This window comes from Camellia sinensis, chromosome 4 (assembly GCF_055761805.1).
Source record: "Camellia sinensis isolate YWXY chromosome 4, ASM5576180v1, whole genome shotgun sequence".
Taxonomy (NCBI): Eukaryota; Viridiplantae; Streptophyta; class Magnoliopsida; order Ericales; family Theaceae; genus Camellia; species Camellia sinensis.
The window spans coordinates 157,138,106-157,165,422 of record NC_138964.1 but is presented as its reverse complement, the minus strand read 5'-3'; the positions used below and the strand labels follow the sequence as shown (position 1 = coordinate 157,165,422).

The 27,317-nt window shown below is 32.0% G+C and overlaps 2 protein-coding genes across 3 annotated transcripts; both read right to left on the bottom strand.

Annotated features, from left to right (window-relative positions):
• Positions 1 to 8,595: 8,595 nt before the first annotated feature.
• Positions 8,596 to 15,534, bottom strand: LOC114262901 (PLASMODESMATA CALLOSE-BINDING PROTEIN 2). Its single transcript, XM_028203329.2, has 4 exons — positions 15,291 to 15,534; positions 14,071 to 14,310; positions 13,237 to 13,270; positions 8,596 to 9,222 (listed from the first exon to the last, which is right to left on the bottom strand). Exons 1-4 carry the CDS (start codon positions 15,340 to 15,342, stop codon positions 8,949 to 8,951), a joined length of 600 nt encoding a protein of 199 aa, XP_028059130.2. The 5' UTR covers positions 15,343 to 15,534; the 3' UTR covers positions 8,596 to 8,948.
• Positions 15,535 to 19,249: 3,715 nt separating this feature from the next.
• LOC114262900 (protein CANDIDATE G-PROTEIN COUPLED RECEPTOR 2) lies at positions 19,250 to 25,352 on the bottom strand. Of its 2 annotated transcripts, XM_028203328.2 has the most exons (6): positions 24,705 to 25,352; positions 22,169 to 22,360; positions 20,156 to 20,318; positions 19,943 to 20,045; positions 19,754 to 19,835; positions 19,250 to 19,653 (listed from the first exon to the last, which is right to left on the bottom strand). In XM_028203328.2, exons 1-6 carry the CDS (start codon positions 25,011 to 25,013, stop codon positions 19,576 to 19,578), a joined length of 927 nt encoding a protein of 308 aa, XP_028059129.2. In that variant the 5' UTR covers positions 25,014 to 25,352; the 3' UTR covers positions 19,250 to 19,575. The 2 variants fall into 2 exon arrangements, 1 of the variants encoding a protein (XP_028059129.2); XR_014327727.1 differs by lacking the exon at positions 19,754 to 19,835 and having other exon boundaries at positions 19,250 to 19,753; positions 19,836 to 20,045; positions 24,705 to 25,297.
• Positions 25,353 to 27,317: the final 1,965 nt, after the last annotated feature.

Genomic DNA, 27,317 nt, shown 5'->3' with positions numbered 1-27,317 from the left:
CTATAAGCTACCACACTTTCATTTTCACCTACAATAGGACCACTCATCCCTGTCACTGCCAAAAAACCCAGGCTCAAATCCATGACAGAAACATCTTGAACCCATGGAACCACCATTACATCGCTTCGTCCTCGACTCAACACCATAACTCTTCAATTACTGACAGCAAACACCATAACCACAAGCTCTAACCCATATACGGGTAGTTAAGTCCAAAAAAATTATAAATACGTAGAAGGTGGACTTTATCTATTAAAGTTTAAAACTGAGGGACTTAAACAATTACAAAATATTAGAGTGTTCTTTTTCCAATACTAAAATAAGTTGAGGAAGTTTTGATCAAATTTTCCTATTATTTTTGTCAGATGTTTTTCTATTCAATATGTTGTTGGTATTTTTTCATTATAATATAAGAAAAATAAAAAAACTAAAAAAAAAAAAAACTAAATAGAAATGATAAAATAATTTTTATTAAAATGATGAAATACAGAATAAACGACAAACTAAAAATACATAAATGAATTAGATTACAATACTAATAGAACAAATTATTAATATAGATAATTAAATATTAGAACTCATCTTTGTAAACTAAATATTGAAAAATTTAAGAATAAATGATAAGAAAATAAGTAAACCGAAACCTGCACTATACAGTTTTCTTAAAATAGATTCACGGCTTCCCGATGGATGCTAGAGGTACATTAGCGTCTATCTCTCAGGATACGACAATCAAAAACAATTAATACAGAAACACCTTCTGAATAGTTTCAACGAACTTGGCAATAGATGCACTCTCTCTAACAAGAATCAAAGAAGAGGTTAGCAAAAAAAGATAGGAGAAATTTTCTTTAGTATAAAAAGCCATCTCCAACTTTTTGTTCTAAAACACTATCTCCATTTTCCATCAAATATTTCTCCAAAATTATCCTCTCAAGTTGGAGGGGAAATGTCTTTATTTATACAAGTAGAAGAATTCTTAGCTATGAAGGCTATACATCAATAAGGCCATCAAATGCCATTAACCAAGGCGATTAGGACTAGAGTTACAAAAGTTGAAAACCTATGACTACTAATATGGTCATCAACTCCATCATCAAAAGATGAGAGTTACATAAATTTACATTTCTCGTGTGCTTAACATATACAAATAAATATGTATATAATAGTGTTTGAATAAAGCAACTAGACGGGTTACAAAATGGATATTAATGTTGGGTCACAACCCGATCCAAGCTCAATTCTCAAACACATGCATAAGCTAAGCCTAACACAACATAGCTTAGCCCAAGCTCTAGATTAAGTTTAAGTCCAAGACCAACCCAGCATATGCACAAGCATAAGCTTAGGCCTAGTCCAAACTAAAACTAAGTTCAAATCTAAGCCCAACTTTATTGATGTCCACTTTATGAGACAATTCTCATTCACAACTAAATGGTTTCGGCTCATTATTTTTGTATTGCCACCTTCTCACTTAAAAGAATACAAAACTATTCAGACCCACCTCAACCGACGATTGAGCCCCATTCTAATTTCAAATTAAAGTTGCCAAAAATCTATTATTTTCCAACATACATCAATGTTATACTTTAATGCAAAACACATTATTGTTATCAAATCTATTGGGAAATTCATTACCAATCTAGGCGTCAAGAAAAATACAATATTTTCTAAAAAAATTGTGAGTTTGGTGTCTATTCTCTTGGTGTTAAGTATTTTTAGAAAAATTTGATGAGAACGCATTTATATAATAGATGTATATATATATTAGCGTGTAGCGTTTATGAGAACTTTTTTTAATTTATGACTTTTTTTTCCCATTGGCTCGTAAAGAATGCGTCGTTGGCATCAGATGCATATGTATTTTTTGTCATGTACAAACGTTTTTGTATTCAACATGTCAACGCTATACTTTAATGTATAACGCATTAATTTCTATCAAATCTATTGAGAAATTCATCACCAATCTAGGCGTGTTTATTTGTCAAGAAAAATAGAATATTTTTTGAGAAAATGTGAATTTGGCGTTTTATCTCTTGGTTATGTATTTTTAGTGAAATTTGATGAGAACTCCTTTATATTAATAATAATAATAATAATGTGTAGAATTTATGAGAATATATATATATATATATATATTTTTATTGGTTCTTAAAGTACACGTTGTTGGCATACGAACCTTTTATGGACGATTTTAATCTTCATTTGTCAAATACATATGTATTATTCGTCTTGCATAGATGTTTTTCCATTCAACATGTGTCAACATTAATGCATTGATTTCTATCAAATCTATTTAGAAATTTATTGACTTAGACAAAAAAAAAAATTGATGAATCTTATTTTTTTCATCTATTCACGAGTTGGGTTTGGGGCGGGTTGACAGTAATCTGCCCTTGTCTCTTATCATATCAAGGATAGCGTAAATCAAGAGGTGATAGGTGCGGAGGGAGAAACAATTAATTTTATAAATTGAAAAATTAGAATATTAATAAAAATTATAGAAAAACATAGCAATTATTTCTCTATCTCAAGCTTTTTATTATTCATAAAATTACATGTTTTAATAAATATATAATTATTATTATTTTTTTTAACCGCACTCAAAGACTCTTGTTTTTATTTTTTATTTTGAAACATGATACCAGCTCTAATTTATTAAGGTTATATTTGAATTGTGAATTTAAAAAAAAAATTAAAAAAAATAATGAAACATACGTGAGAAATATAAATCAATTTTTTTCTTTCTATTTTTTTTTTCTTTTTAAATCATTATATAAATTTATAATCTAAACTGTGTTCAAATTACCCAGTGAACTGAAGAATTGAACCAAATTGACTTCTTTGGGTTTGGTTGGTTTGTTTTGATTTTTTAGTGCATTAGTTTAGTTATAGGTTTTCAAATCATCAAATCGATAGTATTGAGGTGATTCTTGGTTTAGGCTTTGCCTAAATTGAACTAATATTAAAATTTTATTTATATTGACCGATCGTGATACGTAGCTCGAATGCCGCGGCTCGAAACGCGGCTCGACACCAAAACGACGTCGTTTTGGTGTCGATTTTGGTTTTTTTTTTTTTTTTTTTTTTTTTTCCCCTGGTTTGCAGAAGAAGAAGAAGAAGATGGTTTGCAGAAGAAGAAGAAGAAGAAGAAGAAGAAGGGAGAAGAAGAGAAGGGAGGAGGAGGAGGAGGAGGAGGAGGAGGAGGGAGGGAGGGAGGGAGGGAGGGAGGGGAGGGGGCCATAAAAACCGGTTTGAGGAGGAGGGGAGGCTGGGCTGCGACGGAGGCGGGGCTGCGACGGAGGAGGAAGCAGCAGCGGCGGCCGGAGCTGCGACGACGGTGGGGCGGGGCTGCGACGACGCCGACCTTCCTCTCCCTCCCTTCTCTTTCTCCTCTCCCTCTCTTTCTCTCCCTCTCCCTCTCCCGCTCGAGCCATTTCGAGCCTGGTAGCTTCGAGCTACCAGGCATTTTCGTATATCGACATATCTTCATCTAATTGCTTTGTAATAATAGATTTGATTACACCTAATAATTTTTCACATATAAGAATAATTATGTAAACAAAGTAAGTACCAAAAGCTTTAGATTTCGCAATTGATTTAATTTGTATTGATTGTATTAATATATTTAATTTGTATTAGTTTGTATTAAATAACATTTTGCTCTTTGTTTGTGTTATATTTAAAAATTAAAGATTTGTTTATTTTAATTATTTACTCTTAATTGACTTACTTATTTTTAATATAGTGGAACCGCAGTTTCAACTTAAACCAACCAGAGCTACATTGGGTTACGTTGAGTTGGTTTTAGTGTATGATTGGTTTTGATTCTACATCTAAAAATTTGAAATTGATCATAATTAAGTTGATTCCAAGTTTAATGTCAAACAAAACCAAATCGGCACATGAACACTCTTACATAAACACCCTTAATCCAAACACAATGAAAACCTGATTGCTCCAAGAGATCTGTTAAAATATGTTACCTTCTTGAAAGAAACTAATAATCTATTCATTATAAAAATAAACAAAAAATAAAAAAGAGTAAATAGCCTGATTTGGGGTGCTTTGGGAACCAAAACTGAAGTACTAATACTCATATATCTCATATTGCAATAAGCAGATAACATTCTTGGGTTTAGATTTAATTATCATTAACTAGATTAAGGACAAGTTTACTGAATTTTAAATTTTGTACCATAATTTATTAGAATAAATTTACTCCAAAAGAGTGTATTGCAAATATTATAATATGAGTTCTCTCACAAGCACAAAGAGAGAAGTCCAAAATATTTACAAAGAGCATATGCATCCAACAAAAAAAAAAAATGTTTATAAGCAACTACAAAATCAATCACTGAACATGCATGATTAGGGTTTGAAAACCATTTTATGCTAGCTTTGTAAATCAAACTAATCAATTCAACACGGTTATATGCATTATGAAAATTTAAACTTTTAAAAATCACTTGCGATCAGTTCAATTAAAAGGTCTTTTGAGATCAACTTGAAAAATAAATAAAACTAAACTTGAACACATTTTGAAACTTGTTTTGTTTTCAAGTCAATCTTAAACAACCTATTAGTTTAATTCAAACTCGTTTAAGAACGACTTAAAAGGCAAAACACATTTTGGAACTCTTTCAAATTTTAAGTAAATTTTTAACAACTTATTACCCAGTTGGACTAAATTAGCTGGATCAGGATTGTAGGGAATGATTCAGCTTTGGCCTTATGGTCATGCATAAAAGTTACACTTTAAGAGACGGGATAGCTAAGCTAATTGACATATTCACAAGTGCATTAGGGTTTTTACTCCCAAATTTGTTTCAATTTTTTAGCACGAAACATACCAAGAATGCTTCTCAAAACAACGATGATGCTCTTCCTACATAGTCAAGGAAAACAACATATCTCCATGCAACTAGAATTACAAAACATTTTAAAAGTAACACAAAAGGTACAAATGGTTGTATTGAGGGCAAAATAGGAGAAGAAATTCTCTATCCAAATCCAGATCTCCCACTGTCTCAAATCACTTCACCATATGATTAGATCAAACAAATCAATTGTGTGGAGAAGTGGCTTGAGATAGGAAACAAAGACCCCTATGGATCTCCCTTTATCCAATACCACTTCACAGCATGAGTAGATTAGACAAACCATTGTGTGGTAGAGAATTGGCTTGAGACAAAGAACAAACACCTACTCGGATCTGCTTTTATCCCAGACCAACAAACACCTACTCGGATCTCCTTTTATCCCAGACCATTTCACGACATGACCAAATCAAACACATCATGTAAAGAGAGGTGACTTTTTTTTAGGTCTCAAAAAAAAGATGCTCTGTCATCACGATATTCGTGGGCCCAAGCTCCGAATAACCGATTGCCGGCTTGATTTAACCCAACTCATAAGAAGGAACCTACCACTGAAGTACAGTGGAGCTTATCAATCACCCCTAGTAGAACTAGAGATGGCAATTAAATCCAAACCCAATGGAAACCCACCCCACCCCCTATTATAATAGTAGAGTGGATTTTCCGAAATTTTTCCCCCATGGCTTGGATATAAAATTGATTGGTGAATCTTCGATTTTTTCAGGACTGGGTTGGTGAATACCCAATGGTGAAAAATTCGTACCCTTGTCTCCAAGTCAAGGTAAAAACAAAAGAGTCTTCGTGAGTTGAACACCATACTTGATGAAGTTATAATGAAACTGCTAATGCAATAACAAGCTATTGGTTCTTTATCCTAAAATAATTTTATATACTATTGCTATTTTTATACTTCACACACACTCACATATATATATATATATATATGATCAGTTATCAATTAGTGCTTCTAAATTTAATTATATTTTCAATGTAATTATTAAACTTTTAATTCTTTGAAATTTTAAGTGTAAATCTCATACTTTTAATTTTTTTATTTATGCCTTTCAACTTTTATAATTAAGTCAATGTAGTCCAATTTATAACTAAATATAGGGAAATAATAATAATAATTCTTTTATGTTATGCTTCCTAATTTACAAAATTTAGAATTAAAAATAAAAAAATAAAAAATTACGAATAGTTTCATGTAAATTTTTTACCTATTCAGGGTAAATTGTTATTATTATTACTACTACTACGAACTATTTTTATTAAAGTTTTTTTTTTTTTGATGTAAAACATCTTTTTTTTTAAAAAAAAAATATTCTATTCATTTTTTATTATTTGGTTGAACAAAATATGAGTAAAAATGTTTTTCATTAGAGTTTCAAAAACTACTTGACAATAAAAATTATGTAATCAAACTTTGTCAACGCATTTGACTTTTCAAATAGGTATCCTAACTTTTGGTAGACAATTTTCACTATATTTGAAAAAATAAATTATGTTTGTGTACTTAACAACAAACGAAATACAGAAGAAATAAAGGAAATGAGAGAATTTATTTGATTACAAAAATCAAACCAAAAAATAAAATAAAATAAATAAAACAGATTTTTATTTTGTTACAAAAACAAAATGAAAATCTAAAACAGAAAAAATAATAAAACAGAAAATAATTAATTACTTACCAAATTAATATGTTGAACAAATTTTCTGATCAAGTCTAGTGTTTGACACTGTGTCCTTAAGACAGATTCGTCCTCTCTACGGTACTTTCAGATTATGGATGTCTATCTCCTAAAATAAAATGATCAACAACATACAATAGCAGCACTACAAATTGTTTGCACAACGAACACACTAAAGTGTTTACACTCTTTCTCATAGAAATTTAATGCAGCAAAATGCAGAGAATTATTGCAGAGGAGAAGTACGAAAATTGTGAATGAAAACAGCAAATGAGGAGTTAGTCTAGTTATAGAAGAAATTGTGACTGTTAGGTTTGAATTAAACAGGTGCAAACTTGTTTGAACAGGTATGGTTTAAATTTAAATAGGCAATGCACTGTTTGGGTTTGAATTTGAACAGATGCTGAATCTGTTCTGGTTTAAATTCAAACAGATAAAACCCGGACAGAATTTTGGTGGAGGAAAAAATCGGGCAGAATTTTTTGAAATTAATTTTCGAAATTCAAATTCCAAAAAATTAAAATTTAATTTAAAAAAATAAAATTCAAAAGTTTTTGGCCCAAAAATAATTAGTATTGGGCCACATAAGCCCAACCCAACCTCACACCACCCACTCAGACGGCGGCAACGCGCATGTTTATTTTTAGATTCATTGGGTCTAACCCACTTTGTTCATAACCTCCATCTCTACAAAACTTGGGTACCCTTTGGGGCCTACCCCAAGTTCCAACTCCAAGCCTTGTAAATCCACTCACAGTTTCCCATCAAATCAATGTGGAACAAGCTTTCATTCAAACCTTTAGGAAATTTCACCAAAAACACAATTTCCATGGAGTTCTCTTTGGCATCAATTTCTCATTCACCTGATAATGGTTTTGAGCAATCAAATATATCACGTGGATCATAACACAGCATAGAGCGCGTTACCACTTAGACTCATCAACTTTGGAGCATGGGTTCCACCTAAAAATTAGACCAAAGTTAAGATAGAATCTAATTTTTCCAAAACTCCCAAAACTATTTCTAACTCTTTCATGCAATATAAAATTATCGTTTCAATTATGAACTAAACATTGAAAAACAAATACAAAATATTTTTTTGTGTGTAAAATTAATTTATATGAAAAATATTTTATATCAAAACAAATGAAACCTAAATCAACCTATTCTTGGTGTAAAACTAGAAAATTATCGAATAGGATCTACACAATCTTTAGTTAATTTTAATTAATATTTTCTTGGTGTGAGATTCTTTCAATAATTTGAAAGTTATTTCTTTCTTTTAATTGATTTTTACTTTCCTTCTTAATTTTGTTTGTTTGTTTTCATTATACTGAAGTATTACTTGATCTAAAGAAGGAAGGGAAAAAAAAAAATGAAGCAGTATTAAAAAAACAACTGAAACAGTATAGTTATTTTTTTTATATATAAAAATCATTAATTTTAGATTGTATTTGGTTTATGAATTTGAAAAGAAATTTGAAAAAAAAAAAAAGTGTATAAAATCTATCCAAATTTGTTCTCAAATTTATAAATCAAACACAATCTTAATCAATTTGTCCCTTTTACTCACTTTTTTCAATTCTTAATTTTTTGCTTTTATTTTGTTTATATTAACGGGGATATACCAAAAGCAAAGCAATGAAGCAAAGCAAATGGGGTGAGGATGTTAGGGGCGGAAAAAACCAATCCCCATGAGGGGCGGGGGTGATAGTAAAAAATTGGTCACCATTGGGGATTGGGGATTGGGAATTGGGAATGGAGGATGGTAAAAAATAAAAATTGAGAATTGGAAATTGGGAATGGTAAGACCCTCACCATTGCCATCCCTAAGCAGAACAAAGATTCGATCGGAGTATAACGTGAGGTCTCGGAAAAAAACCATTGAAAAATTCAGCATTTCGCACCTCTTAGGAGTCAAACTTGACTCACTGTTACGGGAAGACAATACCTTTATCACTGGACCAACCCCGGTAGTAGAGAAGTGACTTAAAACAAAGACAAAAAGGATCTAGATAGAGAAATTAAAATAAGCCACACCATGACAAGTTATCTAAAACAAATGTTTTGCAAAGTACTAACTAGGAACATGGGGTGCATCATTCTCACCAAATTAATAAATAACTAGATCTAGAGTTACAAGAGAGAGAGAACACCCACTGATAGCCACAGTACCACTCAAAAGCCCATCTTCTGTCCCAAGTTAAAAAGGTAAGGAAAAAAACAAAAAATAAAATAAAGTTGTCTTTAGATATATTCCCACAAACTAGTAGTAGAATCACATGCACGCCCCCAGCCTCTGCACATCAACTTCAACATCAATACCAACCATTCTACCCCACCACCCTAAACTTCTCATCGACTTCTTCTAACCTCATCAGAACATAAATGCCGAAAACATGAGGATTATTAAGGAAGAGAACACACTTGTCGGATGAAGCATAAGCCCGCCCTCACTAACGTCAGTGTTGATGCCGGTTCCTGTAGGTCCTAACACGCCTGTGGGAGTTGTCACATAAGGAGAACCACCCACGGGAGTGGTGGTGGATGGTGTCACGGTGGTGGAAGGTGTTGTGGTAGTAGGCGTCGTGGTAGTAGGCGTGGTGGATGAGGGTGTGGTGCTCACCGGAGATGTACTAGTGCTAGTGGAACTGAACCAATTGAAAAGAGAAAAGGTCACTATACAAGCTCAAAATAATTTGTACCCAAAACTAAGACACCATAGAAAGTAACATTAAGAAAGCTAACGAAAACATTAAAAACTGAGAAAGTGAGAAATTTCACTGGTAAAAAATATAGACAAAGCTAAAGTAGTGTTGAAGTTTTTCATAAACTCTTTACACAAAGCAAGCATGTCCACATTTGGAACTATCAAAGCTCATCTTGGTTTATGATATATCATCCAAAACACCTTGGGGACCATTTAATGGCCACCTCAACTTGATTTATTTCAGAGAAGTTATATAGTGTTTTTGGGCTTCATTCCAACAGTTTCAAGAATTCGAGTAAATCCCACTTCTACATTAAACTGATAGAACTAAACCATAATATATGGTCTATATTAGTTTCTCAATTATTAAAACCGAAAGAATTGATTTGGTGCTAAACCTAACCTACTCTTAACACCGACCAAACTGAACATAGTCAGTCACTGTGATCCTACTATGATACGAAACGAGATAAAATAGTTAAAAAATCAAAAAATCGTTATAAATTATCATATCATTTTTTTATGGATAAATTACAAATACATCCCCCCAATTTGCTTAAAGTATAGATTGTCTCCCTGTAGTTTGAAATATTATAAATACCTCTTTGTTAGCATTTTTTATTTAACAAAATTAACTAAAAAATAAAATTCAAAATTGTTCTCTTATACAATAATAAAATTATCTAAATTATTAACTTGAACATATTTCTAACATCATTAAAAACTATTAATTGACCTGATGATTTATTAATAAAATAGACAATTTGTTATAAAATTAAAAACCTCAGGGGTGGAATGTAATTTCTAAAATCACAAAGAACAATTCGTATTTTAATCAAATCTCAAAGAGTGTATTTATAATTTATCCTCTTTTCTTTTTTTTTTTACTTCTCTGCATATTTTTTCGTTAAAAAAAAAAAAAAAAAAAGACCAAAATGGTCAATTTTGAGACAATATCAATTAATGACTAGATTTTGTCTTTAGATCTAACTGTTGGGAATTTTTTTTTTTTTTTGGATAATATCCAAAAATTACTATTTTTTTAATTTCTTTTTTTGGGTACCATACAAAAAAAAAAAAAATAGAAGCCACTAGCTTTGGTTGGAAGATAAGGTAAAATGAAACTAACATTCAAACAGGGCAAAGGAAAATTTTGATGCTTAACCAATCAAACACCAGGGGGTGTTTTATTACACAGCACATCATCTCAAGTGCTGAGAGGGCGGTCCCACCATAACAACAGTGGGACAATACTTGCACAGCCCTCAAAAACAGTCAAAAAGTTGGCTCAGATCTCAAAAAAGTCCTTTCATCCAAGGGCTTTGAGAGATGTGGCCCCACACAATCACACACATAATTGTGACCAGCATGATAGTGCCAGCAACACAAATTTGTTTTTGTTTACACATTGACAGGCTCTTCTCAAAAAAATAAAAATGCGGACAGGCCTTGATTTGTCACTCTCACACCTTTGGTTTGTGTAATTATCTTGTATTTTCGGAATATTGTTCTAAATCAATGATATGATGAAGATTTTAGGAATGAGATAAGGTTGATCTATTTTTGTTACAATAAGTCAAAAATCCAGGAATTAAACACGAAATCCAACATAAAAGTTATATTGATGGATAGAATTTTTCATCGCCTCGTTAAGGAATAGACTATTTTAATTATTTTTAAATTTTTTATGAAATGATGTATAAAAAAATAAAAATAAAAATAAAAATAAAAATAATATAACAATTTATAATAATTTTTTAATTAAAATAATTACTTTCTAAACGAGAGCTCAAGTGATTGTACCCCTTGATTTGTACAGAGAGGTTTGGTTCGAGGTTTGAACTCATGAAGAAGTATTGAACGTCCATTAATAGTAATTTAAGCCAAGTTTAACATCTTCTAAAAAATCTAAAAAGTCAAAAAGTCACTATTCTATTTAAGTCACATCATCTTATTTAAGTCACATCACCTCTCTAACACATCACTTCAAATCCAACCCAAATCCAACTCATATTTCATAAAAAATCAAAAAAATACACTTATTTAATCTTTCCAAACTTGACCTTAGTTTATTAATCTGATAACGTCATAGCCATGGGGAAAGAAAGAATAAAAATCACAAGTAGACTCCACTAAAACATCTTGTAAAATCCTATTCATACATATATTTTCGATGTCTAATTTTGTGTTTGGTTGCCTGCTTATGTTAAGAGTTGTAGGATGATCACCAAATGTGTGTTGTAATTTTTCATTTATCGAGAGTATCATCTACACAATATCACATGATATTTAAAGACTACCCAGTAATTTTCCTTTGGTTAGCTATGATATTGACCAAATAAACCTCACAACCTCATGAGCTAGTAGTGCCATACAAGGGTTTTAAGGGATAGCATGGTCTTTTTGCAAAATGGTACTCACTTTGTACCATAGAACCCTATTTAGGGTTTACCTTTAGTTAAAAAAAAATAATAAATAAAAGTAAATAATAAAAGAGTCTTTGGATACCATCATAACAATAATTGAAGTATCTTTGAAAGAAAGGGAAAGCTACAACTGTAAAACCAATAAATGGGTGATGAGTCAGGGACATCATCATGCAATTACAATACGATTCAAAATGACAAAAAGAGCCCACATAGAATATTTCAAAAAGTCAAAAAAGATAGGATTGTTATATATATAAGCATACCATGTTTAGCATTTAATAAAATATTAAAAAAAGTAGAAGTAATTTCAAAATAGTACAGAAAGGAGGAGAGGCTGAAAATGCTTTCATAAAGCATGCTTTCCAAAGAAGAAGAGAGATGCCCATCCCAATAAAGGAAGAAAAGAATTGAAAGAAATGAGTTTCAAGTATTATCCCACTCTGCTTTTGTATTTTTATATATTTTTTCTGTCTTATTAAGGATAAAAAGACAATCATACCCAATTTTTTTAAAAATTGAAGGAAACAATTAACTATCTTCTTCCTAAGAATTAAAAAAAATGTATGATTAGAAAATGGAGAATGTGAATATGACTGCCCTTTTAGTATTTGCAACATAAAACAAAATCACCTTATGCTGTGTTTAGTTGGAAGATTTAGAAAGGGATTTGAAAAGAAAAAGAGAAAAGATGTGTGAAACTAGGTGAAATGTAAGTATATTTTATTCACATTTCATCTAACGTTTCCTTTTATTTTTCCAAATCCCTCCTCAAATCCCCCAACCAAACACAGCGTTAAGCTTTTGTATCATGATATTTAATCCCACAGGTTCATATTGTTATATTTATTTTCATACATTCCAAACCAACCCCCCCCCCCCAAAAAAAAAAAAAAAATTTTCCAAAATAAATAAAACTTCAATATAGTCACATTTTTATGTCATTGGCCAAACTTTGGAGGGAGAATTCAATCTTTAATTGGGTATATCATATTATTCAAAATTTATTTATTCACTTTTTTTTGGAGCACAAAAGTTTATTTATTTATTTATTTGGTTAACAATCAATAGAAAGGAATTGCAAATATGAAAAATTGATTAACGTAACAATAAAATTTGAACTTAGACATCATTTTGAGTAAAAGAACGTTTTAGCCACTAAGCCAATCTTGGCCTTAAGAAAAATTAGATTAAAGAGTCAAATATATATTTAAAAAAATATAGTAGAAAAGATTGGTGTCCCACATGCTGAATTTATAAGTGGGATCCACTGAGGCAAAAGACAATATACTATATAGTACCAAAGTATCAAGGACCAAAGTGATGTGTGACACCACACACCAGGATTCAGGGTTATTATCGGCATTTCACATGGCCCGTGAAAAGCACCCAATAACCCCCAAACACACCCAACCTCCAACACTGAGAGGCTCACAGCTTCACACCAAGTCCAAAAAACAAAAAATGAAAATAAAAGAACTTGTACATAAATCATAAACATATAAAACAAATAAATAAATAAAGCATACCTAGCGCTAGCAGGATAAACGCAACCAGTAGAGCCTGTAAATCACCATAAGAAAAAAAACAAGAAAAGGGTAAATTTTAAGAAAAAATTTGAATCCTGTAACACCAATACTATGTGCATATAGCCACACATTAATTGTTCTATTTTGGTTGTTATTATTTCAACTTGAACAATTCGGTCATTTCGTTCAAATTTGATGTTAAAATTAGCGAGTTTGTTACACGTGTCAATCTCTTGAGATGTATAAAAAATAACGTCCAATTAGTACACATTAATATGTATTTGAAAAGGAAAAGATTGAATATATATATTTAACTTTTAGCATATAATGTATAAAGTAATGGTCTCAAGACTTGAATGAGGCCAAGTCTCTTGAGGTGTATACATAGAAGAAATTGATGATTATCCAATGGAAGAGCCCAATTGAAACTAAACAAAAAGTGTAGGAATTAAATTATTCAAATTAAAATAATATAAACAAAAGTAAATATCATGTCAAATTATAAGAGTGAAAAATATAATTTATCTTCTTTTTTTTATTTTATTTTATGTACACATAATATTATATAAGAACAAGAACATGCAATACTGATCTAAGTTCCACACATAACACTTTAGTGAGAATAATTCAAAACAATTATTGCTTTCATTGAAATAAAAGTAAGTGTCCGATACAAGTGAAGGTTGTGACATGCAATACTGATCTAAGTTCCACCCAATTATGCAAACATGCAATTATTTTGAGTCATTTTCACTTAAATGCAATTTGTCCTAATATTATTGAAGAACAAGAACAAGAACAAGTAGAGAGAGAGAGAGAGAGAGAGGTTCTCACTGGGGTCTGAAGTAGTAACAGAGGCAGTGCCAGCAAAATCACAAGATCCTTGGGATTGACCCTTCTTTTGGAAGAAGCTGTTAACAGCATAGTTGCAATGAGCCTTAAGAGTGTTAGGGTTGTAGCAAGCAGCATTCTGGTGGATTGGGTTACAATCAGCCCCAGCTCCACATGCATAGTCCAATGTCTTCTGTAGTGTTGCATCACCCACTCCATCCTTGCACACACACCATGTTGCACCTACCCCATACCCAACGTCAACAACAAATTAATTAAAGAGTTACAAATATAAAAATCAAACGTAGAATATATGTGAATGAACAAAATTTTATAAAATTTGTTAGTGAGATCTCGCCTAAAGAATCAAACCCATTCATATACATTTCGTGTCTAATTTTATAATTAATTTATGTATTCTTAAACTTATTTTAAAGAACAGTTCTGCTACCAACACACAGATATTTATATGAATGGACAAGATCATTGACGCATCAGAGAGATGAGAACCTTGTAAGTGTACAAGAAAGAAAAATCAAAGTAATTTTTTTTTTTTTTTAAAAAAAAAAAAGGAAGAAAGGAAAGAAAAAAAATAGGAGGAAGCAAAAGAATCAGCTCCATGGGATTTAAAAAGAAATGAAAATAAAGAAATTCATCTTTGGAAAACAATGCCAAAGCTCAAAAGTTGTTACAAGACATACACTTTTTTTTTTTAAATTTTTAAAACGAGAAAAAATAATTTAAGTGGTGGAGATAGAAAACTAATATCATAAGCCTAATATAGGAGTGAGGCACTATAACTGAACTTAATAAATAACTTAAATCCTAAATAAAAAAAATAAAAAATAAAAAAGCAAAAAAGGGGTTAAATGCAACTTTAAAAAAAGTTGGAGGAGATAATAAAATAAATTAACATGGATTTGCAAACACATTTTGAAAGATTTATACACAATCTAAACTGAGCTCAGATTTTAAGGAATTACAAGCAACTAAAAATTTTAATAAATAACAAAAAAAAAAAATGATGGGTATGAGCATTCATCAGAGAAAAAAGCATAGAAGGAAAGTAAGTAAAAATAGGACATCCCAAACACTAAACACAGAGACAATATGATGGTTTGAAGGTTTGGGCATGGCTAGAAATGAGAAGAGGGTAAAGTAAAAATGGGTGATGAGAGAGAGAGAGAGAGAGAGAGATAGAGAGAGAGAGAGAGAGAGCTTACTTGAATGACCAGCCAAGGCCAAGATAAGGGCTGCATACAGTAAACCATCCATGGTGAAAGATAGAAGAAGAGCTATATATCAATGGTGCTCAGAAAAAAAGCCTGCAAAAGCTTAGCAGAAGATGAGAGAGAGAGAGAGAGAGAGAGAGAGAGGAGAGGAGGGGTGTATGTGGGAGGTCATAGCTATGTATATAAAACAATGGAGTTTTATTACACACCCTTTACTTTTTTATAAAATCTCATTTTTGCCCCGTTTATTTTTTATTTTATCTAGGGATATGAGGAAACTATAAATAAAACTTATTAAAATAAGATATTTATTTATGTTTTATTCATAATTTTTTTTTTCTTTTCTCTCTCAATTTACATGTTTATTTTAATTTTATATTTCTTTCCAAGTTTTAACTCTATTCGTGTATGTAATCAAGTTAGTTTAAATTGAGTTTAAGGTTGGTAAATATTTGACAAGACAAGTTTAAAATTGGCTAATTTTTAACGAATTGAACTCAAAATATTCCAAACTTCAACTCGGTTTGATAGTTTGCTATGTTAATTTGTGACGAAAACATTCACAATTTAAGATTGACATTTTATATTTATCTTGTATAATTAAATACTTTACCTTTTATTAAATTTTATTCAAATGCATATGCATACACTAAAATTTCACTTTAATTCTATGTTTTTTCAGTAGTAGATGATGAGACAAAAATACTATAGAGATTTTGGTAAGGGTCCAATTTGTCTCCAGTTTGAGATCAAGATTGGACCCGTTTAGTCGACATCGTAGGCTCACTTTTGGGTCCCGTTTCGATAATTTAAATCGTTCACATTTTAGAGTTCTTCGAGTACATCATTTTGTCAAATAATTAAGTTGATCGGATAACAGTAACTACATGTTCGAATCAGTTTTGTATAAAAAAAAAATAGACGGTAAAAAAATTAATGATTCATATAAAATTGATTTGAATACGTGATTGTCGTTATCCGATTGATTTGATTTTTTACTTAAATGATATACTCGACGAATTTTAAAATATGAACAATTTAAATTATAGAAATGAAATCCAAAAGTGAGCTTACAGTGCGGACTGGACGGTCCAGTCTTGATTCCAATTAAAGACAAGCTATACTTTTTTTTTTATAATGTATAGATGTACATAAATAATTTTTAAAAAAAAGGGTAAATTACACTGACACCCCTTGAGATTTCTGTTTAATACAAAACCTCCTCTCACATTTAAAAAATTACATTTCCCTCATTGAGATTTGTAATCTCATTATAAATTGTTCCCATAGATTGCTGATATCATGTCATAAATTTTTTTAAATAACCATTTTGTTATTTTTCTTACATTTTTTTTTCTTATCATCGTGAGTACATTTTATAATTTTTTATCATTAAATTCTACTTGAACATATTCTTATTAAGTGATAATATACAAACATAAATTTTATATAAAATTTTTAAACACAATAATATAACTTAATGATGACTTTTCACTTTAAAACAAAACACCCATAAAGGCTTCGTTTGGAAAGTGGGTTGGCTTTTTGACTTTTTAAGTTATTTTAGCCTGAGGCTAAAAAGCCTAGTTTTGGAAGGGCTTTTAACTTTTTTGATTTTTTTTGTAAGAGAAAGAATGTAATGATTATGAGTTGGATGTGATGTTTTATCTTATTGGGTTAAAAAGCCTATTTTATTTTTTGTGCCTAAAATAGCCAAAAAAGCTTCAAATCTTGCTTCCCAAACGAAGCTTTATGATTTATATTTACAATAATATCACTATCACAACATTTTTATAATATTTTTTGTATAAACTTTTATATATGAATAGAATTTTTCATTTTTATTTTCAGCATCATTTTTTTTTTCTTGTCTATTCACCCACATTTATTATAATATTATCAAATATTGTCATTCACATTTATTATAGTATTACTGAATTTTTTTATTTCTTTTTTGTATTGGTGAATTTAAAAAAAATCACAAAATATTATACTTCTTGAGTATATTTAAATTATATGTATTTAAAAAATAAAAAAATTACTTAAAATATTTTTAAAAATTCAGTAAAAAAATGAAAAATAAAAAATTAAATTTTTTGTTTAAGTTAAATCAAAGAAAATAATTATTACTTCTCTTAAAATGACATGAATTAAATATTAATATTATTTTATTATTTTATATATATAAAGTTTAAAAAATAAATATATTATTTTAATTTGATAAAAGATATATAATTTTGAAAAATGATTGGTAGCTCGAATTTCATGGCTCGATTTTGGCTCGAATGGCAAAACAACGTCGTTTTGCCATTCTTTTTTTTTTCTTCTTCTTTTTCTTCATTTTCTTTCTCTTCATTTTCTTTATTTCTTTTCTTCTTCTTCTTCGTTGAACATAGGCGAGAGAGAGCAGAGCAGAGGCGAGAGAGAAACAGAACTCATCGGACACAGCTCGTCGGCGTCGTTGAACACAGCTTGTTGGCGTCGCAGCTCGTCGCTCGTCCCCGCCTCCGCCTCTGCCTCCACCTCCGATTTTGATGGCCCCCCTCTAGTCCAGTTTTTCTTCTCATTTTTCTCTTCTTCCTCTTCTCCAAATTTGAGCCAAATTTAAACCTCTAAATTCGAGCTACAAATTAGATCTCTACAATTTTTCATAGAAAGAGAGAAACACTATATAAATAAAAACTTCAAAATGTCAGTGTAACCCATAAAAAAAAATTCCATGTATGATGGGATGGAGGTGGACCAGGCTAGTGTCGGTTTATGAGAACCTTGTTTTTGGTGCTATTTCAACCATAATATGAGAGGGAGAGAGAAAAAAAGAGTAACCATTTTTCTTTCCACCGTTTAGTCTAATCTTTACCCCATATGTAGGAGAAGATAGGCTATTTCATGGGGAGGTGCAAAATCAATCAAATTTTTTAACTAAAAATAAAAAAAAGAAAGAAAAGAAACAGAAAAAGAAAAAGAATTCAAATTCAAAATCAAAATTGAGAATACTTTTGAGGTATGTGACTCTTCTGTGTGTTACTGTGGCAATGTTCGTACTGTTTTTTTTCGCAGACACAAGTTCAAATTAAAGGCTGTGATTTAGATTAGCATTACCTACTAAAATCAATAACTTAGTTGGATTGGATCAGCTTATTTCAGGATTTATTTTAATAATTTAAACTGTTTATTTTATATAATTTATTGAGCAAAACAATCATAAAAAAATTAAATTAATCAAATATCAATAATCACATGATGAAATTATATTTATTTTTTTAAATAAAAATAAACAGTTTATTCTATGAATAATTCTTTAATTTTTTAGGACATATTTCAATTATGTAAAACTGTCATATCCAACCAACTTGGATTTTTATGAAAAATGATCTACTAAATAAACTTTGCAAGAATATTCTAAAAAAAAAAATTTGCAAAACAACATTTCACGTAACATATAACTAAGGCCAAGTTTGGCTATCCTAAATAAGTACACACTTTTTATCTTTTTATCTTTTTTTCATCACATCATCTCTTTACTTTTCTGTACATCTTTTCATAAAAAGACAAAAAATATACTTATTTAAGCCATCTCAAACAACCCCTAAAATGAATCTCAACATGAGTGGACCATAAATATAACTCTTCACACGCGAGCGCGCGCTCTCACACACACACACACACACACACACACACACACACACACACACACACACACACACACACACACAAATCCCATAAATAATCGAAACATATAGAATACAATTCTCATTATGCCTCTTTATTCCTGCCAACCAATCATAACTAATGTCAAATGTCATGTAAAATTAACCAGCAAAACTCCTCTTGTGACTTTAAAGAAAAAAACGAAAACAAACTCTTATGCATACTCTATAAAAGAGAACAATATATATACACTAAAATTGCAGTAAAAAAAAATTAAAAAATTTAAATCAGATGAAAAATTAATTGAAATGAAGCAACTTTAACCTATTCTTACTCTCTGCTACATTTAGGTGTTAGATATGCAATTACAGTCACAAGGGAGGAAACAAGAAAGTTTCCAACGCTAAAAACAGTCCTGGTCAGTCTCTTTCACTTGCCTCTGGTATACAATTCTTTGGTTTTATGTTTATTTCCTTATTATTCACCTACATATATTAACAATTGCATTTCCAAATTGTTCCCCCCCCCTCCAAAAAAAAAAATAAAAAAAAAATAAAATAAATATAAAAATACAGGGGACAATTATTTTCCTATATATACACCAATTGTAAATGAGCTAAGGAAGTTAGTCCCAATCAGCATCAAAGAACCCTGCATCTTTCATCTCAGAGTAATATGCATTATCCAAAAGCAAATCTTCCTCCTGAAATCATCATCATCATCATCGTCGTCATCATCATATGGAACAAATGCACTGAATCATGATCATCTTAAATATAGAGACAGGGTAAAGAGTGAATCACCTGGAAAAGATCAGCTGAAAAGGTTACATACAGAAAGGGGAGATAAAGACAGTGATAGCAGATAAACGTGAAATTGTACAACCTGCAGATGAGAAGGCAATTCACAAGTGGTAAGTTACGGTCATCTAAAAGAAATCTTGGTTAGTTTATTTCTTATGTGCTTAGGAAATTAATTTAATTTAATGGTACCAAAGTCCAAAGCCAGCCCCAATTCCTGCAAGTCCACAAGCAAATAATGCCACTGCATTAATCCCAAACATGACGACAGCGTAGTTGTAGAACATGGGTTTTGCTGCCCAAAAAAAAAGGGGGGGTTAGATTGTGTAAAATCCAGAAACAGAAGAAATTAGGGAGAGGAGAGGAAAGAAAGAACAATGATCACTGCATCAAAATTGAACTTACGAGGCAACCTGTCTCTCCATTTTAAGTAATGCACAAATAATATGAAGCCATAAACTGCTGTAAACAATAGCTTGTGGATGGTCCACAAGCCCCACTTCATCCTCTGTGTAGTTTCATTGCTGTCGATGAACAGGGGGACCCCAAATCCAAATACAAAAATTGCCTGCAAAATGGAAAAGGTAAGCCTTCAAGGAAAAAGGCTGTTTGTTTAAAAAATGAGTATGAAATGTCAGATGCGGAGGAAAACTACATATAATAAAAGTTCAGGTACTTGCAATGGAAAGATAAGAATCCAATCCTACACCGTGCCTGTGAAAAGATAAAGGAGAATAGTTTGCCTAACATGTGATCTGTACCTAGGGAACTTAACTCATCAACATGAGCATTAAACAATAATTCTCATGAGAAAAGGCCAAGAACTTGCCAGACTTATTCCAACGCATCCACCTAAAAATGGGAAAAAAGGATAAAAACTAAGATAACCGAAAGAAGCCAAATTTTGAGCAACGTATCCCCCTTATAGAAATCATAGTTGTAAATAAGAAATAGTCTTACAAAATTTAAGTGAGCCCTAGTGAGTAAGAAATCCTACTATATTCTCTATTAAAGTGAAAACGCTAGTACGGATCATGATGGTGCATGCCAAGCCTTTCAGTCACCTGTTCAAGTATCGTGGTTTGGAATGCCAAACTCATTAATTCTCCCAATTGCCAGTATGAGTTCATGGATCCTGCACTGGTCTTCCCATTCAATCCTTCTTCACACAAATTTTGTATTCTATGTTTCCACCATAGTTTCAAAAGGCTTGTAACAAAGTGCATTAAGATTAACCTTGAAAACAAACTCAAGTAAAAACTTGGGGCTGAAATTCCATTTAAACTCATGCCTCACTTAGAGGCCTCATTTTGGCTAGCTTATAAGACTTGAGCTAATTTTCTTGACTACCCGATGATGAGCAATCAAGTGGCTCAAATTTCAATGAGATTGCAACAAATTTTCCAATCAATCACAAGCATGTCCACTTCCTTTAGGACTCAATTTATAACTTAATTAACATTAGGAAGTGGTTTTCCAGGTTTAGAATTGAGCTAAATCATGAAACAGAGCAAATAACCAAATTGCCTCCAGATGCCCTCCAAAAGGTCGACTTGCACCCATTGTTGTATGTGCAAAACTTCTCATTTTGACCTACTGAAAGGACTTCCAGGCATATAAAATGGGCCTTGAGTCACCTGATCTAAAATGAAAGAGTTATGAATATTTTACAAAAATGACTCTTTATTGACCTGCCAGGGTAAATGGTCATAACTCAAATGGTACTAAGAATTTAGCAACCAAACCAATGGGAGACAAAATTAATCTCTTCAAGTTCTCCAGCAATACACGGCTTGCAAAAAATGGAATTCGAATGTGTCCAGAATGTCTGTTTGAAGTCGACCTAAAGAGTAAGGTGACTGGGAGCATACAAAAACACCCTAAAATGGGGGCACCCTGTGTGCCAGCCCAAAGAGTCCTTGTCAAGCTGGTACATTGGTCCCGGGGATCCTAGAGTGTGGACCTTTCAAGATTTCTGCCCAAGGACTTCCCTTTTTTCTTGTAGCCTTATTTCGTACAAGAAACCTTAGAATCATCTAGAATACTATATATCCTAACTTGGTCCCCAACCCCTCTAAACATCAGCCCAGGGGTTAAAGACACTCTCTCTAGAAGACCTTAGGAAGATGCAAGCAAGAATAACCATCTTACTTTTAGGTTACCTTAGGATATGTGGAACTACCACCAAGCTTCCTGGTGAATGCTCAAACAAGCCAAGTCATAACTACTTGCAAGCGCACACATTCATTTAAGGCTGTGACATTTGAGCACAACCAGAGCCCTAACCATATTCACTTGAGATCTACAAACATGACATTTGCAGTTACTTGAAAAAATACAAAGACAAACAAACACATACTGGCACAAACCACACACACAATCACAGGCACTAATTTATAAAGCTAAAGCAAGTGTTACCTTGAAAAGTATATCAGCACCAACAATGAGGCCTGAAAGAGCAAAAGCACGTGATAGCGTTTCCAACCCAGTAGCATAATTATCTTGAAATAAGAAAACCAATAAGCTAATCTCCAAACATAGCATCCCAGCTGTGGTGAACATTGACAACACGTTCCATGCAACTTCCTTCCCCGGAGAACACTGCCATGCCTATTTCACAGAAAGCAAATCATATGATGAATTACCAATCCAAATCAGTGGCTCTCAGAACTGACTGCTGATAATATGGACACAATTAAGACTGCTGGTTGACACAAGTGAAATCATATTCTCTTAAATGACAAAAAAAGGTTTCTTATAGTCCTTTATTAAATCATATTGGTAGCTTTACAGTTTTTTTTTTTTCCCCTTCTCGTGCAGCATTTCAAAAATCAACGTAGAACATCCCAAGTCGTTGGTGAGCCAAATCAAAATCCGGCAAGAATTAGTGACACATGACAGTCATCTTACAATACGTTTGCGGAACAACCATTTCTCAGTAGCTTCACAATGTATTTGAAAGTGCAAATGAAGACTCCTTATGGATTGATGTTCGAAGGAAATCTTTTTGAAAATGTCCATAAATAATAAAAAATTTTGTTCCTAAAGGTTTTTGTGTATGATTAATGACCTAATGTTCCATGAAACATTGTCTAAAGCAAATGGTAAAAATCAGATTATTATTATTATTAGTAATTTACTATTATTCAAGTTTTGTTTTTTGTAATACTGTTTTACAAAATGTGCTATGTTGATTATATATATATAATGTAATTTGTAATTTGGAAATTTCTTTTCATTCCAGATTATGGAAAGTCATAATCATAACCAAAAAATTGTTCTATATCAACAAGCAAACAGTAGAATGAGAATGAGTATGGAATATCCATTCCCTGCATACCAAATGTGTCCTTAGTGATGGTCATTTTACTGGCAGTAGAAACATTAGAAATCATAGTGAAAAGGATAAGATCTGAAACACAATCAAGGTGAAAATCCCAATTAATGTAATTCTATTAATAAGTACACAAATAGCAGCAGAAATTGATCCTATTCGGCAGCATGCATGCTTCACCAATTACTACTAGTAGTCATAATGGCTGGATACATATTCCACTTATGCTCCAAGACTGCTAGGAAAAGTCAGGCCATTTGAGATGCAATACACCAAATTGTTTCAGCCGATTCTACAAACTGGCAGGTTTCCCAGTTGCAACAATTTTAGGAACATTTCTTGCATCTTTGTAAGCTATTTGGACCATACCAACACTGCAAACTAAAGCACTTCAAATTCACATAAAATATGTTTCAGCATAGTAACACTTCGACACTGTTTTGACAAACTAGTATCCAGTAAGTACATTTAATGTGTCAATCATCATCTATAGTATTGAGCTTCCAAACACTTGCAGGACATCAAACTGAGAGGTAATTTTGAAACTTCAAAACTAACCATAAGTTCTTGAAACCTATCGAAATTCAAAAAATTTTTAGTGCATCTGTCTAATATTTGCAATGAGAAAGTAAATACAACAATTCCGTGTCGATGAATCATAGTCATTTATACACAATATACTAAACTTTTTGGAAATTATAATATTACCTATACATTTAACAGATTTTTTTCTAATTTGCCCTCTAAGTTCCCATATGTGGCCCCCATTTTTTTGCTTATAGCCTCTATTTATTTTGTTTTCTTTCAATTTTTTGTTTTTTGATCAGCGACACAAAGAACTTTCATTAAAAAAAGGAAAATTAAAAAACTTTACAAAGGAGGACCAGTATTTTGTTTTCTTTCAAATTGTCCTAGAGGAGGAGGGGATAGGGGAGATGGGGAATATAGCAGTTCTAATCTTTTTATCTTTTCAAGTCCTTAATCCCATATTCTCATTTCTAAACCCTTTAGTTGATTGTCCTGAATTGGTCACAAAGTATTAGTTTAACTATTATGTACCAAAGCAAATTCTTCAACAATGGTAATATCTTAATTTCTTCTTTCAATGTTAATCATGAAGTGTTACAATTTAAGTTCATTCAAACTCATCTTAACCACAATTAATTAAATTCTACTATCCAATCAAAATTAAGATAATCATGCATTCATCTCATACATTCAAATTATATAAAATAAAAGGCAGTTTGGCACACCCTCTTTGTACTAATCTTTTCATTTGGAGATATGATATATTAAAGTACCATTTTTTTTTTGGGGGGGGGGGGGGGGGGGGGGGGGTTGGTTGTCAAAAGTGAGAACTAAATGTCCAGCTTATGCTATTTTAAATACATATTGGAACCTCTAAGAAACCTCCAAGACAACATCAATCACTTGGCTAACTGGCAGCGCAAATTATCTCACTCAATTAGGTTTATTTCTTTTCATTTTTCTTACCAACCAAACAACATGAAACAAAACCGCATTAGTGCACTCCAAATTCAGTTAAGTAACCAACTAAAAAGAAAACCTAGAAATTGCAGAATTTACGAGACGAACAGCAAAAGCAAATGATTGTAGTACCTGAAGAGAGGACCAAGCGAGGTTTAGGAGGGCTGCGAACCAAAGGAGAGCATAGTACGAGATCATGATATAGGATCGGCCATGACTGAGCTTCCTGAGATTCGCCTTGGCGTGAAAAGCCAAGTAGAGCACGAACAGGGCTGAAGGGACCGCCAGAGCAGCGTCGCGCCAGAATCCATGGCACCCGGAGGAAGCAGGGGAGGGGGGAGAGAGGCCGTGACCATCGTGGCCGTCGATTTTGGCGGGAAAACTCGAAGTTGGAGATAGAGAGTGAGCGATTTCGAATGTGAGTTCTTCGAGATTTCTCATCCGAAGAGAAGGGAAGATCGGATCGGATTGAATCGAAAGCAACACCACTGAAACCCAAATTTTTAGGCGGAGATCGTTGAGGTCTAGAGAGAGAAGAAAGATTATACGTACATGAGTGTAGAGAGAGAGAGAGAGAGAGAGAGAGAGAATTTGGTGCAGGAAAGTGAAAACCCTAGACAGAGTTGGAAGAAAAGCTCCAAGACTTAGGAATGGAGACCATAATCGGAGCTTGGTAGTCGGTGAATCAGGATTAGGCAGTGTTTGGTTGGGACCTTCCCAAAAAAATGATTATCCTTTCTTACAATTAATTTTAATTAATTAAATGTAAAAAACACAAGTAAAGTTAGTGCGTTGAAATTTTTGTTTTAAATTACATAAATAAATAAATTATACAAATACTTTTATCATTTATTTTATTTTTAATTAATTTAATTTTAATATTTAAAAAAATAACTTGTCAATTTCAAAATAATTATAACTATTCATTTTTCTTATATATATTTACTTTTTAAATATATTTTTTTATTAATTTGTCAGGCATTATATATACATTTTGGTCTAGTTATTATAAAATTAAGAATAAGTTATAAATACGATCTTAAAGATTTACTTAAAATATGATTTGTGTCATTCAGTTTGAAAATTATATTTCGTCTCTTGAATTTTTTAGTATAATAGCAAATGATTTTTTTATTATTAATAAATCATCTAGTCAATTAATAATTTTTTAATGATGTTAAAAATTTATTTCAATTAATAATTTAATTAATTTTATCATTGTATAAAAAATTAGTTAGAAATTTTACTTTTTTCAGTTAATTCTGTTAAACAAAAAAATTTGATAATAAAGTATTTTGAATTTTTTAAACTACATAAATATTCATATTTTAAATAAATCTTAAGAATGATATTTATAATTTATCCTAAAATTTTAATAGCACACTTGGTACGGATGAAATAGAATATTTTTATTAGGACTGGGCATAGGTTATTCGAACCGCACAACCCGCTAACCTGAATTGATCCGCATATAAATGGGTGATTTCGCAGATACAATGCGAATGGATGTGGTTTGGAATATGGCATGATTGTGGGTTGCAGGTTTAACCCACACCCGCAAGAACCCGCCCGCACTTTGACTCATTTTTTTTTTAACCTAGACCGTTGTTATTTTATTATTATTTTTTGGATGAATGCAAAAGTTAATGAAGAATTACTTTTAGGTAAATTTATGATTTTGAATGATTTTAATTTAATTGTATTGTTGGGTAGTAGATAGTGAATAAAATTGATGATCTAATTTAGGATTTTAAAATATGTGTGCTTGTCTTAGTTTATGAGTTGATTTAAAAATTTAAGATTTTGAATGATTTGTTTATGTTAGTGTGGGGAGCTGAATAATGGGACACGTAAAGAGGCCGAATAGTTGGACCTAGAGAGTCGAAATTCATATATCGAATTAGGCCCCGTCTTATACATGCAAATCCAGAAATATCCTATTCAGCCAAATAACCAGTTGAGTAAGGGGCCGAGTGAAGAGCGGCTTGCAACAAAAGGAGCCGAGTAAATAGTTGTACATTGAATTGAAGGTGGGTCCAGCCCTGAAGCCCAAGAAAGAAAAAGATATAAATAGAAAAATATCATCCAAAGAGAGGTATGTGAGAATTAGTATGCTTAACTTAAGATACAAGCAATCAAGAGAGTATACACTAACTTGTCCATCGGAGTGGTAATTCTGGTACCCCCGATCGGAGTGTTCATTTTTTTTCAAGTTACCAGTTGAGGATCTCGAGCGTCTTATTAGATCAGAAGAGTATTTCCAAAACCACTTCCCCACAATTGGCGTCGTATGTGGGAATACCCAACCACATCCATGGCGGGCGTAACGGAACATCCTTTGATAGTCACTGACGAAACCGACTAGAGAGATGACCTCACTCCAACGAACATGCTGGGATCGAAGAACATCATCGCGAGACGCGCCTTGAACTTTGACTCCGTTGCCTATACCTCACCTTCAACTTCAGCAAATGAGACAATACAAGCGATCATGGAACATGTGAAGCAAAACGAACAGAGGTTGAAAAAGAGTGCCTTAGGCAAGATTTGGCCTTAGAAGTGGCAAAGTCTAAACAAGTCACGCGCCAAGATCCGGGACGACCTCTGAGAGCGGATGGTCGAAAACCTTGAGTTCAGAGACAAGATAGTGATAGTGACTCTGACTCATTATCTCTGGAGCCCAAAAAGAAGGGACGACTCGAAACTACCAGTTCCTCTGAAGAGAGTCCACATGTAAGGCATAAG

What these genes read in the sequence shown, in the direction of transcription:
- LOC114262901 (XM_028203329.2), bottom strand. Translation starts at nt 15,342, where the DNA reads ATGGATGGTTTACTGTATGCAGCCCTTATCTTGGCCTTGGCTGGTCAT. An exon ending in GGCCTTGGCTGGTCATTCAA is followed by an intron (nt 14,311 to 15,290) that starts GTAAGCTCTCTC and finishes GGTATGGGGTAG; the next exon opens with GTGCAACATGGTGTGTGTGC. An exon ending in TGTTACTACTTCAGACCCCA is followed by an intron (nt 13,271 to 14,070) that starts GTGAGAACCTCT and finishes GGTGATTTACAG; the next exon opens with GCTCTACTGGTTGCGTTTAT.
- LOC114262900 (XM_028203328.2), bottom strand. Translation starts at nt 25,013, where the DNA reads ATGAGAAATCTCGAAGAACTCACATTCGAAATCGCTCACTCTCTATCT. An exon ending in GTGCTGATATACTTTTCAAG is followed by an intron (nt 20,319 to 22,168) that starts GTAACACTTGCT and finishes TCCATTTTGCAG; the next exon opens with GCAATTTTTGTATTTGGATT. An exon ending in ATGGAGAGACAGGTTGCCTC is followed by an intron (nt 20,046 to 20,155) that starts GTAAGTTCAATT and finishes TTTTTTGGGCAG; the next exon opens with CAAAACCCATGTTCTACAAC.